The sequence below is a fragment of the Sus scrofa genome, chromosome 2 (assembly GCF_000003025.6).
Source record: "Sus scrofa isolate TJ Tabasco breed Duroc chromosome 2, Sscrofa11.1, whole genome shotgun sequence".
Classification (NCBI taxonomy): domain Eukaryota; kingdom Metazoa; phylum Chordata; class Mammalia; order Artiodactyla; family Suidae; genus Sus; species Sus scrofa.
Genome location: NC_010444.4, coordinates 72,578,539 through 72,598,936, shown reverse-complemented (window position 1 = coordinate 72,598,936; position 20,398 = coordinate 72,578,539). Strand labels below are relative to the sequence as shown.

Here is a 20,398-nt window from a genome sequence, read left to right as displayed (position 1 = left end):
TGCATTGTTCTAATTCATTGCAAAATCCCTGCCTTTGCATTTCTAATTAGTCTCTGACCTTACACTGGCTACTTTGCCTCTCCGTAGCTGAATTTACTGCAAGATGGGGAGTCAAGAATGCCTGACCTCAAAAAAAAAAAAAAGAATGCCTGGCCCCCAGGTGGTTGGGAGGATCCAAGAGAGGGCCCAGTTCACAGCAGAATGGCCCCAGTTTCCCCTCAATAAATTGTAGCTATTAGTATTACAATGATTATGACTGTAATACTGGGCAAGACATCCTGTGCTGCCCCGAAAGTGAAGGTCAGACCTCTTGTGGCCACCTTCTTTTGGCAGCCTCCGCCTCAGGGGTCGAGGAAGCCTCCTCTTTATCCTCCATGGCTTCTGGCTACTGTGGGGTGGGGGTGGGGTTAGTCAGGTCTGCTGTATGGCTGGCACCTCACTTTCTTACCAGTGGTTTCTTTTTTTAAATGATTTTTATGTTTTCCATTATAGCTGGGTTACAGTGTTCTGGCAATTTTCTACCGTACAGCAAAGTGACCCAGTCACACATACATGTATACATTCTTTTTCTCACATTATCGTCCATCACACCCCATCATAAGTGACTAGATATAGTTCCCAGTGCTATACAGCAGGATCTCATTGCTTATCCATTCCAAAGGCAATAGTTTGCATCTGTTGCCAGTGGTTTTTAATTTTGTGGTTCTCAGCTGGGAGCAGTTCTGCCCCAGGGGGACACTTGACAGTGTCTGGAGGCAGGGTTGTTGTTTTTTTTTTCCCCCCAGCCACACCTTGCACATATAAAAGTCCCCTGGGTCAGGGATTAAACCCGTGCCACTGCAGTGACCCACCCCACAGTAGTGACAACACCAGATCCCTAGCCTGCTAGGTGGTCGGGGAACTCCCCGGAGACATTTTTTTTTTTAAAACTCAATGAATTTTATTACATTTATGCCTGGAAACATTTTAAAATGATCTTTATTTTTTCCATTATAGTTAGTTCACAGTGTTCTGTCAATTTTCTTCTGTACAGCAAGGTGACCCAGTCAAATATACATTCTTTTTCTCCCATTATCCTCCATCATGCTCCATCATAAGTGACTAGATATAGTTCCCAGTGCTATATAGCAGGATCTCATTGCTTATCCACTCCAAAGGCAATAGTTTGCTGGAGACATTTTTGATCATTACATCTTGGGGATGTTACTGGCATCCAGTGGGTGGAGCCTAGGGATATTGCTCAACATCCTGCAGTGCACAGGACTGTTTCTGCAGCAGAGAATTATCTGGCCCCAAAGATCATTGGCCGAAGCCACGGTAGAGAAACCTGATTTAGACTTATGAGGTTATCACCCAGTGCAAATGTTAAAATTGATCTCTGAGACACACAGTTCCTGGATTGCAGTAGGAGGTCCACTAACCCATGTTAACATCAAAACAAATTCAGAGACTCTGTATGGCATTTAAATTTTTTTTTAAATATCAAGAGTCATAAAAACACTTATGTTTTTATGGAAGGCCCTGCTGGGAGGGGCTGACTTAGGACTCAGCCCCAGAAAAATGGGGTTTCCTGTGTCACCTCCTAGGGTGATTTGGGGTGAGGGCTGAACTCCACAGAGGTGGGGCTTCTTGGATTAGCCCATCTGGGAAGGGATAGTTCCCTGGCAAGACGAGGCCCTGCAGGGGGTGGGTGACTCTGATCTTTCTCTGCATCGGGACAGCTCTTGGGCTTCCTGAGGATGCTCAGGGGAAGAATCCATAGAGGGGAAAGGGGGATGAAGTTGAGGAGCAGGGGACAGGCAGCCTTCTAGCACCTGGAGCTTCTGGGATCTGGCATTGCCAGAGAGGTAGAAAGCCTGCAGGGATGGAGTGGGAGGGGTTGGGGTGAGCTGACCTCACTGACACCCCTTGGCCACTCCCTCCCGTCTGGCCTCTCCTGGACTCCCGACCTGGCAGATGAGAAGTGCCAGGTGTACCCAATGGTTCCCAGGCAAGCAAACCATCGCTGGTACCCAGGTGTCTCATGCCATCTCTTACCACCCAGAAAGCCATCAAAGCTCCCTGCAAGAATCCAAAGATGGCATCGTAGGAGGCAGCCAGTGAACAGAGCTAGGGATAAGAGAAGGAGCTGGATGGTAGGTCATAGGAGCCAGATTTTCTTTTTTTTTTTTTTTTTTTTTTGTCTTTTGTCTTTTTTGTTGTTGTTGTTGTTGTTATTGTTGCTATTTCTTGGGCCGCTCCCACGGCATATGGAGGTTCCCAGGCTAGGGGCTGAATCGGAGCTGTAGCCACCGGCCTACGCCAGAGCCACAGCAACGCGGGATCCGAGCCGCGTCTGCAACCTACACCACAGCTCACGGCAACGCCGGATCGTTAACCCACTGAGCAAGGGCAGGGATCGAACCCGCAACCTCATGGTTCCTAGTCGGATTCGTTAACCACTGCGCCACGATGGGAACTCCAGGAGCCAGATTTTCTGTCCCTAGGAACTGGCCTGTACATAAAACTGGAAGGCAGGGACAGGGGTGGAGGTGGGGTTGGGTGGGCAGTGCCTTGAAACCCTGAGAATCCAGAGGGACTCAACCAGGGCTGGGCTTTTGTGCCTCCCTGCCTGTCTGAGCCTGCCAGTTTTGAATGGAAATGGATTTCAGCCTCTAAAGAGGGTAGCAGCTGCGGGCCCCTGAAACCATTATTGGAAGAGAACCTCGTGCTAGACACTGCACCCCGGCTTTGGGAGAATTGTGAGATGGTGAGTGGTTTCACAAGGTTCAGGGGAGATCATTCAGGTAGGCTCCAGCTGTGGCCTAGTACCCCTACTTCTTGCCAGTGTCAGCTCTCCAATCAAACCAGGTCAGTCTCATTGGGAAGTCCTCAAAAAGTAGAGGTTGAGCTCTTGATTTTGAAGTGGAAAACAGAAAACAAACAAAAGCCCCTTCTTTAAACATCATCTTCAGAGTTCCCATTGTGGCTCCACAGGTTAAGAACCCAACTTAGCGTGTTGGAACCCAACTATGTTGGAACACAACCAACACAGTGTCCCCAAGGATGCAGTTCGATCCCTGGCCTTACTCAGTGGGTTAAGGATATGGTGTTGCCACAAGCTGCGGCGTGGGTCGTAGATGCATCTGGGATCCAGCATTGCTGTGGCTGTGGCGTAGGCTGGCAGCTGCAGCTCTGATTTGACCCCTAGCCTGGAAACTTCCATATGCTGCAGGTGCCATCCTAAAAAGAAAAAGAAATTTTAAATTTTATTTTATTATTTTTTTTAGGGCCGCACCTAGGGCATATGGAAATTTCCAGGCTAGGGGTCAATTCAGAGATGTAGCTGCCGGCCTACACCACAGCCACAGCAACTTGGGATGCAAGCCTTGTCTTTGACCTTCACCACAGCTCACGGTAACGCCGGATCCTTAACTCACTGAGTGAGACCAGAGATCGAACCTGCATCCTCATGGATCCTAGTTGGGTTTGTAACCCCTGAGCCACCACAGCAACTCCAATTTTTTTTTTAGACATCATCTTCCTTGAGAGGATCAGGAAGAATGGGACCGGGGCTGTTGTGTGTTTCAGGGAAAAATCAAACATGGACACTTGAGGAACACTTAGAGGTGGGGGCATTCCCTAAGATCCAGAACATTCTGTTCACAGACTTGGCCACACTTTCCTTGGGCCATCGAATCAAGACCAGGCCTGCCTCATGGTTGTGTGTGATTATCTGTGCACCTCCAGGCATTGCTGATGTGCTCTCTGGTCCCCAGCTCGCCCTGGGGATGGAAGGAGAATGTTTTGCCTGTTATTAATGATAATAATGACCTTTAGGCCAGATCCTGTTTGAGGTGATTTGAATGTGTCAGCTCATTTATGTTTTAACTCATGAAACCACAGCCCTAGGAGGCAAGTACTGTTTCCATACCCATTTTACAGGTGTGGAAACAGAGGCCCAAAGAGGCTGAGTGTCTCACTTTTAGTCACACATTGTTGAGGTTGGGACTAGAGCTTGTACATTCCAGCTCCAAAGTCCTGCGCCTTTATCACTACAGGAAGCTGTTGTTACTTCGTTACTTGGTCTTTAAGATTAAAAAAAAAACCAAAAACAAAACAAGGGAGTGAATAGTGGGAATAGCAGGAAGAAATGTTGCTGGTGTGAAAGCAGCCGTGTGACTATCCCGTGCCCTGGGGCCAGGGCTTCTGTCCGTGTCATTGTGTCTGTCCATCACCGTATGTGGGTGCCCTGGGCCAGCTCCAGTGTGTGAAATCTGCTCCTGCCACTTGAGTCTGTGTTTGCTTTGCCCAGTGGGCCTGTGGGTCAGCGACTCTTTCCCAGAGACTCCTCCTCCCCGACCTCCTCCTGCCACTCCACTGTCCTAACAGACCTACACCTCAGCGGGCTCTGAATCCATCCCCCCCACCCCCCCGCCCTTGGTGGATCCCAGCCCTGGGCAAGGACCCAGCCTGGCACGGTCCTTCTCCAGCTGCAGGGAGGGGGAGACAGAGGGTTCTGGAAGTTGCTGTTCCAGGACAGGGATGCTGAATGTGTCCTAAGAGGAGCTTGGCCCTCCCCATTCCCGCCCTCCTGACACAAGCTCTGTGGAAGCCACCGTGCCTGGCACTGCTATTCCCAAGCATGGGGTGGGGATGTGGGGGGTGGGGTGGGGGGACAATGGAGCATTTTCTGGCTTTGCTGGGTGTGTGGCCCACCTCCTGCCAACACTCACCACCAGATACACCATGGAGTACGTTCCGATGGTGGCATCCTCTGAATAGTAGGATTTCCTGGGAGATGGGCCGGGGGAGGGTGGCCATCAGCTGGGGTTGGGGGGGTAGACATGCTCTGTGGGTTCCCCTCCTCACCCACTCGCCTGGCATTGAGGACATCTTCAGGGTGCCTGGTGCAGGTGTAGTCCCTCGCAGTCCGAGGAGGCTGGGTCTGGCAGGCACGTGGCCAGGAAGTGGGGCTGCAGGTGGCCTGTGGTCATCTTGGTAATGCTGGTCAGGAAACAGCTGGCCAGGCCACCAAAAATGAAGGCACCCAGCTGCTTATAGACCATGGCCATGTACGTGCTGCTCATGAAGGCTGTGGCGAGCTCAGCTGCAGGCCCTGGACACGAATCAATCTCCTAGGCTAATCTGTGGGGCCACGTCAGAAAGGTGAGGCGGCCACTGCTGACGACAAGGGGCACACTAAGTGGAACATCCCCAAGCTTTTGTCTCAGGTTCATGCAGAAAGGAGGCTGTTGTTTCCCACTAAACCAGGCAAAAGCGTGGGGCTTCTCATTTCATCGCGCGCGCGCGCGCGCGCACGCGCACGCGCACACACACGCAATTGGGAGACTTCTCCCAGTCCTGTGCCTGAAACGGGCAGGACTTTTTTCTTTTCTTTCTTTCTTTTTTTTTCTTAGGGCCGCACTTGTGGCATATGGAGGTTCCCAGGCTAGGGGTCGAATTGGAGGTACAGCTGCTGGCCTACACCACAGCCACAGCAATGCCAGATCCGAGCCATGTCTGTGACCTACACCACAGCTCATGGCAACGCCAGATCCTTAACCCACTGAGGGAGGCCAGGGATCGATCCCGCGACCTTATGATTACTAGTCAGATTCGTTTCCGCTGTGCCACAATGGGAACACCGGACTTTTTTTTTTTTTTTTTTTCCTTTTGTAAAGGGGCATATGGAAGTTCTCAGGCTAGAGGTCGAACCAGAGCTGCAGCTGCCAGCCTATACCACAGCAATGGCAACACCAGATCTAACTATGCCGCACCTTGCAGTAATGCCAGATCCTTAACCTACGGAGCATCCCCCTGGATACTAGCCAGGTTCCTAACCCACTGGACCACAATGGGGACTCTGGGCAGGACTTCTTAAGCCAAGGGATATGGCTTCCCAGAGCACCAGGAAAAGAGGTCCCATATCTGAAAGGGGCGGGGACTTCCTGTTACATGAGGAAAAGAGGTGAGCCATCTCCCTGGTTTATGTCAGAAACAGGCAGGATTTCCTGTCTCATATAAGAAAGGGGTGGGACTTCCTGTTATACCAGGGGGGAAAAAGGATAGATTTCCTCCCAAATGCCTGAAAATGGTGGAACTTCCCTTTTTACCAGAAGAAAGAGCAGGATGTTCCATGTTTGAAAGGGGAAGATTTCTGAACTCCCCAGAAGAGGGGCAGGACTGCTTCCTGCCTTCTGCAGATACGGGATGGGGCCTCTCTGTTTCCTGGGGGGTGGGAACAGGGACTGAACTTACTCCATGCCTGGGGCAGGGAGGTGGGTGTTTCCTCTCTGCTCTGACAAAAGTGAGGAGTCGTACCTTTTTCTTAAGGAAAGGAGGGTTGCGCTCTTGAGCAGAGAGAGTTCCCATTTCAGTAGAAAAAGAGGTAGTACTTCCTCCTGATTTAGATCTACATGGGTGGGGGTTCCCACTTTTGCCAGAAAAAGGGGTGAACTTTCCCATGGCGTGGGGTCAAAGTGGCCAGCCTCTTACTGTGTGGATGGAAACGATGAAGCCCGTCTTCCTGAGTGCTGACTCCTCCATGACGTAATGGGCTATCCGTGGGTATGGGGTGGTGGTGTCATTGCAAAAGAAGCCCTGGTTATGGGGTACCGGTCTCAGCACGATGGGCAGGCTGACGGCAGCGGGTGGCGATGACCCCACTCATGGACAGGTCACCTGAAGTTTACTCTTCTTAGGCCTTCTGGCCAGTCTGCCCCCCCTGCATCTCTACAGCCTGGACACGACGAGGACATAGGCAGGGAGGAGAGTCCAGCCAGGAGGCCAGAGGAGGCCAGAGCTCCAGAGACCCCTTCATGGTGAGGTCCTGTGAATGAGGTGGATAATGGGTTAGGATGATGAGGGGATAAGGGTGGAAGGGTTCACTTTTTCTGTGTGTGTACGTGTGTCCTGATGTATGTGTGTATGATCGTGGCTCTTATGTCTTTGTGTGTGAATGCGTATGTGTGTGCTGATGAATATCTGTGTCTGTATCATGTGTGTGTGATGTGGATAGGTGTTTGTGGTACACACAGGTACATGTCTCGGTGAGTGTGTGTGTGTGTGTGTGTATTTGAGAGAGAAAGAGGAATTTATGCATGTGTGTCCATGTGTGGGTTGTGCTGATGTGTATGGTTAGGTCTGAGATCTGTATATATGTGCTTGCCTATATCTATGGGTCTGTGGCTGATCGAGCTGGGAGATATGGTGGCAAAGTTGAGTGTAAGCAGCATCCGGGGCCCCTCACCCAATGCCACCATCCTAAAGTCAGGCAGAACAGAGGGCCTGTCTCTAGCTGGTGCCAGGCTCTCTGTCTGGCCCACCCATCTTAAAAGCCTACACCCAGGTCTCCCATCCCTCTCTTGATCCTGATATTCTGTTGCCCATGGAAGTCTGGTGGAACGCGGCAGCTGGAACCCAGCTTCCCACAGTCCTCAGCTCCTTCCTGGGCTGGGAGGGCAAAGTGTCCCAGCCTGGCCTCTGCTCCCCAACGTGGGGGCTTTGGTCACTGGCCCTGCCCACTGGGGAACTGGGAGGGCTTGCATACGCCAGCCACACATCTAGACCCCAAGCAAGCTCAGGACACACAGATATATGCACACACCGAGTCTGACCCGGACACACAGATTCAGAAACACACACACAGACACATAATGCCACAGTATACCTGCCATAGATGCAGGCCCATATAGACTCAGACACACACCTGGCTACGCAAATACATTGTATTCACCCTCAACCCAGATGCAAAGGCATGGACCTCCATAGACCAAGTGCATGCACAGGAGTCACCCACAGTGAACATGCCTCCCCTAAGCCAACACAACACTCAACACAAACACAAAATACGCAGCCCAGAGACCCAAAGGGGCACACACAAGTGCATGAGTATACACACACAGAATAGTACATTCACATGGTATATAAGTGCAACACAAATCAGACATACAGACCCAGGGGTTTTCACACACCATATGCACAGTCAAACATATACAAAGACACACAGTACAAACGTACTTCCCCCCACTACAGACACACAGACAGACCCAGATACAGGATTCAAAGAGACATACGGCACATAAAATCACATGAAAGACTGAAAAAATAAAAGAAAAAAGAAAAAGATGCGTAGCCAGATAGTGACCCCAGCACCCAGACAAACACACAAAAGTTAGGAGAGAAGTCCCCCCACCCCATTCACACAGACACATTGACCCAGCCATCCCAGAAACATGCTTATGGACACACAGATGTGAAGACACCCAAGTACTCACACCAGGTGGCCCAAGCAGTCCCCAGTCTAGAGACCCTCAGATAAAGACAGGCAGACAGCTCCCCTCCACGGCCCCTTGGATGTACACATGGGGGGCTCAAGGCTGGTGGGGAGGGCGCTCAGCCAGCAGCAGACAGAACACGTCCAAAGCCGCCGACAGCAGCGGTCGGAATGGGGGTGTCCTGCACGGATTCCCCTGCCGCAGGCACTGGTACCGGATCACCAGCTCCAGCAAGGCCAAGACTGTGTGTGATAAACTCATTGACTATGGAGGGGGGCGAAGGGGTGGGCGAGCCCACCCGGACTGGTATTAGAGCCAGAGAACTGGGCGGGGCCAGAGCGGGGAGAGGCCGGCCTGAAAGGTGAAGACCCAGCAGGGGCGGGGTCCCATGGTAGGGCAGCAATTGGATGGCCAAGGGGGCAGGGCCTTCCCGAGGAAGGGCGGGGCTGGGAAAACTGATGTTTCCCCTGGCTCCCTTATTTATTTATTTATTTGTTTATTTATTTATTTGCCTTTTCTAGGGCCGCTCCCGCGGCATATGGAGGTTCCCAGGCTACGGAGCTTTAGCCAGAGCCACAACGCGGGATCCGAGCCGATTCTGCAACCTACACCACAGCTCACGGCAACGCTGGATCCTTAACCTACTGAGCAAGGCCAGGGGTCGAACTCGAAACCTCATGGTTCCTCGTCGGATTCGTTAACCCCTGAGCCACGACGGGAACTCCAGGGCTGAAGATTTAAATAGGAGGCAATAGAAGGGCGGAACCTGGGGAGGGAGAGGGTGGTCCAGGGTGAGAAAAGTAGAAAAGTGGGTGGGGGCAGGAGAATGGGCGAGGCCTGGGAGGCTGATGTCTGAGAAGTGGGCAGAGCCTAGGGAGAGTGACGGGAAAATGAGAGGGACTTGGGGTGAGTGAGCAGGGCTCGGGACAATGATGTATAGGAAGTGGGCGGGGCCTAGGGAGAACGACAGGACAGTGGGAGGGGCTGGGGCGTGTGCCAGGCCTGGGAAGCTGACCCACAGTGGCGATCCCCTGGTGGTCATTTTCTGGTTGAGAGCCAGGCTGAGTAGGCGGCATCCTTCCTTCTCCCCAATGGTTGCCTGTCCCGCCCCACCCTGCCGGGAGACGTCGCCGCTCCTCATTGGTCGGGCGCCGACCAATGGAAATTCGCCTTTGGACTCTACGAGGTCTGCCACAGTTCCCGGAGCTACACCCTCTCCGCAGGCACTAGGGCGCCGCACGGAGTCGGGGCGAGTGGTGGTCTTCTGTCGCACTCCTGCTTCCCTAGCTCTGTTTCCGCAACCAAGGCCCTATCTGACTCCGCTCCGTACCCCCGTTTCTCTCTCCCTCGTTCCTACGCTCCTTCTTCCCGGCTTTGCTTTTGATGCTGAAGACCTAGAAGCATCTTTCCTTCCTTTCGGTCTAAGTCCCCCTCCTACCCGCCAATTTCGTGCAGCCCTGGACTGAGGCGCCCGGTCCACCAGGGGTCGCCCGCGGCCTATATTGAGTGCCGCTACCCAGGAAAGGCGCCCAGAAGTTCTTCAAGGGAGAGAAGGATAGGCACCCCCGAGAAAGAATGAGGTCCTGGATCACCACTGTGGGAGGTGGATCTTGAATGGCTCGAAGGGTAGGGCCTGGATCTTCACCGAGGGCCAGGCCTGAGTTCCTTTGTACTCTTGTATCTTTGCCAGTCAGCCTGTGTCCGTGTGTGACTTGAGTGTCTTTTGTGGTCTCCTGGCATCTGATATTTTGGGTCTCTGAATGCATATCCTAGAGTCTTCGATACTCTTTGAGGCTATGTGTTAGTGGGTGGGTTTGACCATCCATGGCCACTGTGTGACCTTGCGTGTTTCTGTGGCTAGCTCCGCAGCTGATCTTGCATAGCTATGACTGCACCTCTGGGTATGACTGTGTGACTGTGTATCTCCACTTCTGTTTTGGTATACACATGATTGTAGGTCTGCAATTGTGTGTCCTGTTCTTTCTTTTCTTTTCTTCTTGGCTCATTTTCCACCGCACCAGCAGCACATGGAAATTCCTCAGCCAAGGATCGAATCTGAGCAGCAGCAAAGCCAAATCCTTAACCCATTATGCCACAGCGGAAGCTCCATGTGTGTCCTATTCTTGATATACTTGCTGTCCATGATCTGAACACGTATCTATTGTCTCTGTGTGTCTCTGTGGCTAGCTTTAGTGGCTGCTCTTGTGTGTCTATGTCACAGTGCGTGGTGTTTGTGAGAGTGTGTATATGTCTCTGTGGGGTGTTTGTGTCTCTGTCTCAGTTTCTGCAATTGTGTATGGTCTGAGTGGGTATGTCTTTTGTACACCCGTGTCTGGTGGCTGTCTCTCTGGGTGAGTTGGAGAGTCCCTTCTAGTTGGTAGCCCTGCGGGGGCTTCCTTCCTGGGGCAGGCTGCCTAGATTCCCAGAAGAATGAGCTGGTTTCTCTTGGACCAGGTCCCTCTGAGGGGGACCCCGGGGCCCTCCCTGATCCCCCTGGGTCTTCCCCATCCTTGTGTCCTTCCACTGTCCTTAATAGGGAAACACCATTTCCTGCCTTTGATGTCACTGGCGTTAAATTTTCCCTTCCTCCAAACAGCTCAGGCCACTAGTTTCCTTCTTTGTGTGTTCACACCTGACCACGATTCTGTCCTTAACATAAAAAAAAAAACCCCACCAAAACAAAGTAAACCAGTAATACGTGGAAAATGCAAGTAGGCAGAAGCATGTACAGTGAAAGGTCCACCTTCTCTAGTTAAGATCATTCCTCTGAATCCCCCTAGCTTTTTATATACCTTCCAGATGCGTGCTATGCAAATGTACCTCTGCTCTGAAACCAAATCCTCACTCTTTGTTTTCTTAGCCCTTAGAGATCTGTATCGAGCCCCAAAAGATGACTCAACTTCACCAATGGGTTGATTAATGAACTGATGCTATGAGCAAGTGAGCAATAATTTGACCATTTCTCTTTCGATGACTCTTTTGGCTATTTCCATTCTAAACACTGCCTGCCCATCTTTTGGCCCAGATATTTACACTAGTTTTGCTTCCCTGGTGCTTCGACCACAAGATCAACCCCCGCATACCATCCCTCAGGGACACTAAACTGTCAGCCGCCCTGGCAGTGACCATGGCTGGCCGGCTAGCACACCCACCCACGCCACATGCTCTTCCGGCTCCAGATTCTTGACAATTCTACAAGGTGGTTTCTGTGTTAGCCACACTTGACCCACGGGAACATGGGAATCAGGGAGTGGAAGGCATTTGTAAAAGGAATATCATACGACTAAGGATAGGATTTTTAATGACCTTATCATTAGTAAGAAGTGGGATCGGAAGCCAAGTGGTTTGGAGCTTGTGCTATTCCTGTTCCTCAATCAGAAACACACCCATGCATGCATGGACACCCACCCTGCCCTCTTTCCTCCTCCCTGACCACACATCACATTGGAAACACCATTTCAGAGCAGCTGGGTAGGTACACCAACTCCAAGAAGCCTTACTGCATCATCATGCCTTGTTGTGTTTACACAACACCGCAGGTACACTCACATGCAGGGTCTGTGTTTTCCTGGCCTGGATACAGAGCCGAGAAGACTTGGATCCAGCTTTTCCAGAGACTAACTTGGAGAACACAGTTTCTTCTCTCTGTATCAGTTTCCCCCTTCATCACATGTTGACACCCCCTTGGCTGGAGACCAACCTCACTCAATTCTTCCTTTCCTTTTTTCTTCTTTTCTAAGTTCAAGGCCCCCCACTGGGCCCTGTGCCTTCTCACTGCGCACTTCTTTGGCAACCAGGCAATCACGAATGGTCCCTTTCAGACTTTGCCTTTGCTCTGGGGGACACAGAGGAGTCAGGCTGCTGGAAAGTTGATACTGGGAGAGGCCACCTACAGGATAGGGTGCAGCTGGGAACCCAGAGAGAAGTAGGTGAGTTTTGCTAGGAAAAAATCAAGGCATACTTCCTGGAGGAGGTGCCAGTTTGTGGGGCCTTAAGAAGGGCATGGGGGTGTCCTGCCCCCTCATGGCTTCCTGCCCAGCCCCTCCCTTGAGTCCTATGATGGTGATGGTGAGGATTTAGGCCCTGCTCAGAGAGGTGAGGAAAAGCAGGGCCCACACTCATCTCAGGGAGATAGCTGAGCACAGAGGTGCGACTCCACTGAACGTGGGGTGCTAGGCAGCTGATGCTGAGAGCTCCATAGTGGGCGGGGCTGCCTGCCTCAGATGTCCCGACCACAACAATACGTCATGGCGCTCCCTGGCTGCGGCCTGAGTCTTCCCCAGCCTGCTGGGCCTTGTTTCCCCTCCCTGGAGGGGGCGTACAGAACTCTGCTAAGCCCCTTGACGTCATGTCCAGAGAAGTTCAGAACAGTCCCCGTAAGTCCTTGGCTCGGTGATTTCAACATTTGGAGTCAATTTTTAACTTAAAAAAAATTTCTTTTTAAGGCCGCACCCAAGGCATATGGAAGTTCCTGGGCCGGGGATTGAATCTGAGCTGCAGCTGTGGCGATGCTGGATCCTTTAACCCACTGCAAGGGGCCAGAGATTGGGCACCTTTGCAGTGAACTGAGCCGCTGCAGTTGGATTCTTAACCCACTGCACCACAGCAGGAACTCCAGGAATCAGTTTTTTTTTTTTTTGTATTTTTAGGGCCACACCCACAGCATATGGAGGTTCCCAGGCTAGAGGTCTAATCAGAGCTGCTGATGCCGGTCTACACCACAGCCACAGCAATGCCAGATCCGAGCCGCATCTTTGATCTACACCACAGCTCACGGCAATGCTGGATCCTTAACCCACCGATCGAGGCCAGGGATCAAACCCGCAACCTCATGGTTCCTAGTCGGATTCGTTTCTGCTGCACCATGATGGACACTCCGAGGAGTCAGTTTTTGTATGTCCACGTATTGGAATTGTAGAAAAGATTCCGTGATCCAGTTTACCTTGAATGAGCATTTCCATGCGCCTGGTACTGCCTATGGCAAACTTTCAACCAAACCACATTTTGATCTGCACTTATTCTACTTTATCAGATGTGAAAAGCGAGGCTCAGAGAGGTGAAGCAGCTTGCCCAAGATCACACAGCAAGAAATTGGAGAGCTGAAATCCAAGACTCTAGAGCTGGGGCGGCAAATCTTCCTGTGAAACGGGCCAGAGAGAGTAAATATTTTGGGCTTTGTGGGCTAGTCAGTTTCTGCTGTAACTAACTACTCCACTCTGCCATAATATCGCAAAAACCCGCCACAGGTGATATGGAAATGATAGAGTGTGGCTGTGTGCCCATAAAGCTTTACTTGTGAACACTGAAATTTGAATTTCACATAGTTTGCACATATCAGGAAATTTCTTTTAACATTCCCCAGTCACCTCCAAAAGAAAACAAAACATTTGAGTTGATTGACTATGGTTTGTTGACCTCTAGAGCCCATGCTGGTAGTTTCACTCATTCATACATTTTTTTTTTTTTTCTTCTTTCCCTTGCTTTTTATGGCTGCACCCATGGCACATGGGAATTCCCAGGCTAGGGGTCCAACCCAAGCCACAGCTGTAGGCCTACACCACAACTCACAGCAATGCCAGATCCTTAACCCACTGAGCAAGGCCAGGGATCGACGAACTGGCAACCTCATGGTTCCTAGTCAGATGTGCTTCTGCTGTGCCACCACAGGAACTCCCATTCATTCATTCATTCAGTATTTTGAGGCCTGCACTTTTCTAGGTATTGGAGAGAGCACGAAAACACAATGCAAGTGAAGGTGCTTCTCTTTGGGAAATAAGTTTCGTGGGAGAAACAACCATGAGCAAGTAAACAAACAAGACTACTTCACGTGGTGGAAACTGCTGGTGAGGAAATTTCATGAGGTGATGTAACTGGGCCCTAGAGAGAGAGAGAGAGACACTTTCAATTGGATTGTCCGAGATAGTGAGTCTGAATTCCTCTTTTTGTCAGCTCAAGCAGTCCTTGGCTGTGGCCTGCTGTTTGGGGGCTGGGGGTAGGGCTTAATAATAAACAGATTAGCCCGTGGCATGTGAGCTTCTTGGCAGAGCAGTGGGATCTGGAGAGAGCGCTTTGGCCTCAGTATCTTTTTATCTATCTTTCTGTTTGACCAGATGCCTTGGGGAAGGGATCCCACCATCTCTGTTTTTCAGGTCCTGGCTGCTGAGTTGGGGGTGAGGATCTAGGTGGGAAACTCCAGCATTCGCGCTCACGTTTGCTTTACCCATGCTTTTAGCGTGATTTGTCCACCCGCAACTGCACTCCTCCCCCCAGAAACTCTGCCATTTCCGTTATCTGGAGGAAAAAAAAAAAACCTATTGTGTTTCCACCCTGATGGGGAGAAGAGCTGGTATCTCTTTCAGGAATTTCCTTTCAATCAACTCTCCTATTTTAGCTGCCACCCACAACACTCTCTTCTGGGGTTGGCAGGGGGTCACCAACGACCGAGGCTTGGAGTCGTGGTGATGGTGGCATTTCGGCAGAGAAATTATATTTAGCATTCCACCCTGATGGCTTGCCATTTGGGTTTAGGTTTTTAACACCAAAAGTCTCTTAAGTATCAACTGCAGTGGGGGTTTGAGAGATGGTACAAGAAGAAAGCTAGAGTTGAATTCATCCTCTTTACTCAGAAGGACAGCTAGAATCCAGACGGCCATAGATCATTCCAGGCAGAGGGACATCAGGTGCGATGGCAAGTGGCAGAATCTTCTGGAAGGTTCCTTCAGACACTGATGGCAGGGGGCCCGCTCCTAGACTGTCAATAGGTGTCGGTTGAGGTGCTATAAGTTCAGAACTAAGAGGTGATGCTGGTTGGGGCATCACACCTTATAAACCAAACTGCTGGTACAACGGAAAAGGAAGCTTTTAGCACCTGTGTGTCAATAATAGTGTCATGATTGTTCGGCCTCCTAGTTCCCCAGAGAGGCTTAATATGAGATTGAATACAGGGCCTGAAACTGACCCTTGTTCTGTGGAACCCAAACTCCCCCCTACTCCCCATTTCCTGGGCCCCTGGTGGACAGTAGACCACAGAGATCAACCACACATCCCCTCCCCACCTCCCCTCCTCTGTCTACAGGGAGAGTGCGGTCTGGAGAGGGTGAAGAAAAGTTGACTGGTGGCTACCCGGCTGGACTGGGCAGAGCAGGGCTTCTGTGGGAGCCCAGGGCTTTTCTAGGGCTGGCCATCTCTCAATCCAGGGTTGCTTCCTCTTTTGGGGACCGAGTTTTGGCAGCTTCTCTGCTCCTCCTCCCGCCCCCGCCTACACCACGGGAGAGCAAACGGGAAATTTGAGTTTCCTTCGCCTCACTCGAGATTGTCCTTTTCCTACAAGGGGAATTTCTCCACCTGGACTCTCCAACCTTCTGCTTGTGGGGTCTAGGGGGCCGCTGACGGGAAGCGTCTAGGTGGGTGGGGGCAGGCCAGGGACGACCCAGGGGTCCCTAGGAAAGGGGGGCGAGGGTCGAGCATGGCACTTAGGGTTCCACTGGGGGGAGGGGTCTTTTGCTCCGGAGGTGAAGGGGGATAAGGCCTGGCTGTCCTCTGAGCCCCCTGAAGAAGTGCTGGGTTTAGGGGAGCCCTGGGGGAGCCCCAGTGCTGGGGGCCTAGGGAGTGAGAAGAAACTCGGGAGAGAGGCAGAGAGACAGAGAAGCAGAGAGGCCCAGGGAGCTAACTGGGGAGACGAAAGAGAATTAGATAATAGGATTTGGTGGAGCAGGGCTTGGAGGGCGAGAGAGAGAGAGAGAGAGAGAGAGAGAGAGAGAGAGAGAGAGAGAGAGAGAGAGAGAGAGAGAAAGGAGATGGAGAGAGGGAGAGATCTAGGGAAAAGAAAGTTAGGGAAAGTTCTGACCGAAGGTGGAAGGGGCGGGGCGGGGCGGGCGGGAACCAACGTACCCAGCACATCGCTGGGATCCCCGGCGGCCACTCCCCGGAAAGCAGCGCTTCCGGATTGGGTATAAAGTGAGTTGCGCTGGGACCCGGACCGCAGCTGTCCGTCGCCGGCCATGAGCTCCAGCTCCGACGTCGACCAGGACCCCGAGGCCCAGAGGCCTCCCGCGCCCCGAGGCCGAGCTTGCAGCCCCTTGCCCTGGGCCTTGAGCGCCGCGCTGCTAGTGTTCGCAGCCGCCAGCGCCGTCTGCCTGGTGCGCTCCTGGACCGCGCCCGGGGCCCCCGCCGCGCCCGGTCCCGCGCCCAGCCCGCGACTGCCAGAGGGTCCGGAGTTGACGTCCGACGCCCTGGCCGGCTTCCCAGACTATCCACAGGTGAGATGCGGCCCGATCAGGAACCCAGGCGAGACCCCAGTCCCACCCCGGGACCCCTTCTCCATCTAGAGGCCCTCGGCGAGGCTCTTTCTGCACCTCAAGCCGAGGGTGGAGGGACACAACGCCCCCACCCGTCCTCTTTGGACCTCCGAGGGCACCCTTTCTTTATCCAGGACTTCGTGGGGGCACCCCTTCTCTACCTACACGCCGTGAGACCCTATCTGCATCCCGGGCCCCAGAGGGGATCTTTCTCCATCGCGGAGCCCAAGGGGCCTTTTATCTTGAACAGTTGATGGGGCTCCCCCTTTCTTTCCTCATTCCCGGAGAACCTCAATTTTCTCTCGGACCTCTGGGGTATCCGATTTTCCCTGCCGACTCTCCTGTGCCAAGTCTCCCTGGAGGACTCTCTTTTCCCTCCTGAGTTCTCGGGGTGCCGCCCTTGCAGACGGCGGTACTGGGGTAGGGTGTGCGTACCTGTGTGTGTGTGCGCGCTCGCCCCCGCGCGCGCGCTCATTTGGAGCGGGATGGGAACGTAGATTCAAGGCCTGCGCAGATCCTGGGGACCCCGCCGCCTTTCCAGAGGGCTGCGGGTGCGGGAAGGAGGGCCCTCCATCCACTCTCTGCTTTTCCTCTGTCGGCAGGGCATGTTCCAGCAGGATGTTTTCGCGCAGCTGGTGGTGGCGGAGGGTGGTGAGTGACTCCCCACGACATGGGGGGGGTGGGGTTGGAAGGGGAGGGTGGGGGGTGCACCAAGGCGAAGAGCCCCGGGAGAGGGAGGCCTCTTCTCTGACCCAATCTGACCCTCTTTCTCCCCTTTCTCTGAAAAACATCCCCTCTCCTTTTAGAACCTTCTCTGTCACTCTGGGACTCTTCCTCTAAGCCCCATCTGTGCCTACCTCCGACGCCACCCCTCCCCCCCGCCCCGGCCATCAGAGCTGGGGCTGGATCCCACAAATCCCAGCCAGATCGAGTCTCTCCCATTTGGTTCTGGGAGCTCTGGACCGTCCTCCGAAGCCCTGTATTCCCTTCTTCCTTCAGGCCACCCTCCTTCCCAAAGATGTCCCCGCCCACTTCCGGAGACCCTCCTCTCTGCCCCTCCCTCTGCCCCTCCCCCTTCCAGAATCTCTTCCCATCCTCTCTCGGAGACCGCCCCCCTTCGGGACTCTTCTCCCCACACCTTTCCTTCCCGCTTCTGGACCTGTGGCCACCTCCCCACTCCTCCTCGCCTTGGAGTTCCCTCCTTACCCTTCCCACCGCTTCCGCCTTTCCCTTTATCTTTCCTCCGTTTTCTACTTCTCTCCAGGTCAGACCCCTTGTTTCCCCAATCTTTACCCTTGGATTTTTCCTTCTTCCTGACAACCGCCCCCTCCATTCCCTGCCCTCTGGGCTCCAGATCCCCTTTCCTCCTTTCTTCCTCTCTGAGTCCTCTTCTCCATTCTACTCGGTCTCTGCCCCCCCATTCCCCTCAACTCCCCCTCCGTACCCCTTTCTTCCCTAGGAGCGCCCCCTCCCCCATCGTACATTCCCTCTTCTTTCTGGGGTCCCCCCCCTTCTCTTCATCACTCTCCCACTTCTGGAGAGTCTTTCCCCTCCTCTGAAACCCTTTCCTCCCTTCTATCCCCCCCTGCCCCTTTTCCTTCCCCCTCAGCCCCAGCTCCCTTTGGGATGCTCTTCCCTCTCTGAGTCTCCTTCTCTCTCTCAGACACCCTCCCCACTTTTGCCTCCTGTCCTCTCTCCCTCAGAGCACCCCCTACCCTCTCCCCAGGGCTGCACCCCCACCCCCTCAGCCTTGCTCACATGCTGAGTGTATCCTGCTCTCTGCTCACAGAAAAGCTGACCGAAGGGCCCCTGCACTGGTGCAGCGAGCCAGGGATGAAAGGTGTGACTCTGACGCCAGGTGTGAGATATGACAGGGACACACATGAGCTGGTGGTGGTCAAGGCTGGAATCTACTATGTGTTCTTGCACTTGGCACTGAAGCGCGTGGTGGCCGTCAACAGCAACAGCAACAGCAACATCAGCTCCGGCTCCGTCTCCGTTGCCCTGCACCTGCAGCCTTCCCACGCTGAGGCCACCGCCTTGGCCTTGACCTTGGACCTGCCACCCCCATCCTCAGGGAACTCAGCCGCTGGTTTCCGGGGTGGCCTGCTGCACCTGGGTGCTGGACAGCGCCTGGGTGTCCACCTGCACCCTGAACTCCGCAAGCCCCTCACCTGGCAGCTCTTGGACACCACGGCCTTGGGCCTCTTCCGTGTGGCCACCAGAGCCCCTGCTGTACTCCCTTCACACCAGCTCTCATGACCCCAGGCCCAGGTGCCACCCCCTAGACCAAGACTGAATCTTGTCTTCTTTTGTTGGGGCCCCTGGTTGATGGGGCCTGGCTGCTCTACCTCACTGGGCTGGGCAGGGGTCTGTGCTGCTGACCCCTTCTTCCAGGACTCTTTGGGAGTCACTCCTGCCCCAAATCGAACCCTTGGTATTTATTCTGAGCCTGAGCTCAGTCAGTGTACATTATATTACATGTATATTAATCCATATTATATTACATGTATATTGATCCATTCAGCTTATATTTATTGAGCTCATGCTTGGTGCCAGGCACGGCCAGGTGAAGGGCTGGAGAAACATTGACAAACAAAAAAGACCCCTCAGAGTTCCCATTGTAGCTCAGCAGGTGAAGAACCCGATGTAGTATCCATAAGGATGTGGGTTTGATCCTTGGCCTTGCTCAGTAGGTTAAGGATCCAGCATTGCTGCAAGCTGTGCTGTAGGTCGTGGATTCAGCCTGGATCCAGCGTTGCTATGGCTGCAGCATAGGCTGCAGCTGCAGCTCCGATTCGGCTCCTAGCCTGGGAACTTCTATATGCCACAGGTGTGGCCATAAAAAGAAAAAAAAAAGACTCCCCTAAATCCTTATTTATGTTAATATATGAGAAAAGGAGACTCAACCCCAGCCTCCCCTCCCCCCATGAAATTCATGGGGCTAGCTTGTGGGGGGGGGTCCTGTAATTGCTGTGTGAGCTTTATTCATTTATTCAACTTTAATCAAGCACTGTTTTAGGTGTTGGGGACACAGCCATGAACAAGACGACACAAAACCTGCAGCTTTTGTCAAGCTGAAGTTCTAATACAGTGGCTTGACCCTGGTATTATGTGACCATGTGTAATTGGACTATGAGGGATGATGTGAGGTGGGGTTGCTACTGTATAATAAACTATAAACAGAATGACTGCTATGTATTGAGTATTTACTACATGAGTTATCTTGAGTCTTATGATTTCACTGTGCCTTAGGGATTTTATTATTCCCATGTTACTGTCATTTATTCTCTTGAGGGTTTTTTGTTTTTGTTTGTTTTTTTACCTTTATTGTATCTGGTGATACATACTGTATAATGTACAAATACTGTGTAATGCCATTTTGCAGAACGTCGCTTGTCAAGTCTGTGTTCTGTGACGCCACACTAGTAAGTTAGAATCGGTCTTGGTGAAAGTATTTACACTATGAGAAGCGGCATAGGTTACAAGTCCGGGCTTGGTTTATTGTTTATTCATTGTCTATACTTAAAGTCTATTAAACATGGATAATAAAGGATACATGTAGATTACACTTAAGTGTGTCTTGTCTGTAGCTGTTACATCGCGAATAGTGCACACACACACAAAATCAAGGAAGTCTTTAATGTTTTTAAACCATTATCTGATTTAGCAAGTAAGTTGCTCACACCAGCAAAAAACAAGTGAAGTGTGGACGCACATCTTTATTGTTCCATTCCACTTCAGTCTTTAAAGGAAATTAGCAGCCTACATTCACTGGTTTGTCACTTACCACCATAGGTTGGCTCTGGGTACAAGAGTGAGACAAGTCAAGGAAGGCATTCT

General features: G+C 52.3%; 1 protein-coding gene across 1 annotated transcript; it reads left to right on the top strand.

The window, feature by feature from the left end:
* TNFSF9 (TNF superfamily member 9) lies at window positions 16,103-20,126 on the top strand. The gene is made up of 3 exons (XM_003480815.3): window positions 16,103-16,516; window positions 17,158-17,206; window positions 18,345-20,126. Exons 1-3 carry the CDS (start codon window positions 16,259-16,261, stop codon window positions 18,815-18,817), a joined length of 780 nt encoding a protein of 259 aa, XP_003480863.1. The 5' UTR covers window positions 16,103-16,258; the 3' UTR covers window positions 18,818-20,126.

Coding starts and splice junctions, on each gene's coding strand:
- TNFSF9 (XM_003480815.3), top strand. CDS start 16,259: ATGAGCTCCAGCTCCGACGTCGACCAGGACCCCGAGGCCCAGAGGCCT. Junction 16,517..17,157: donor GCTTCCCAGACTATCCACAG/GTGAGATGCGGC, acceptor CTCTGTCGGCAG/GGCATGTTCCAGCAGGATGT. Junction 17,207..18,344: donor GCTGGTGGTGGCGGAGGGTG/GTGAGTGACTCC, acceptor CTCTGCTCACAG/AAAAGCTGACCGAAGGGCCC.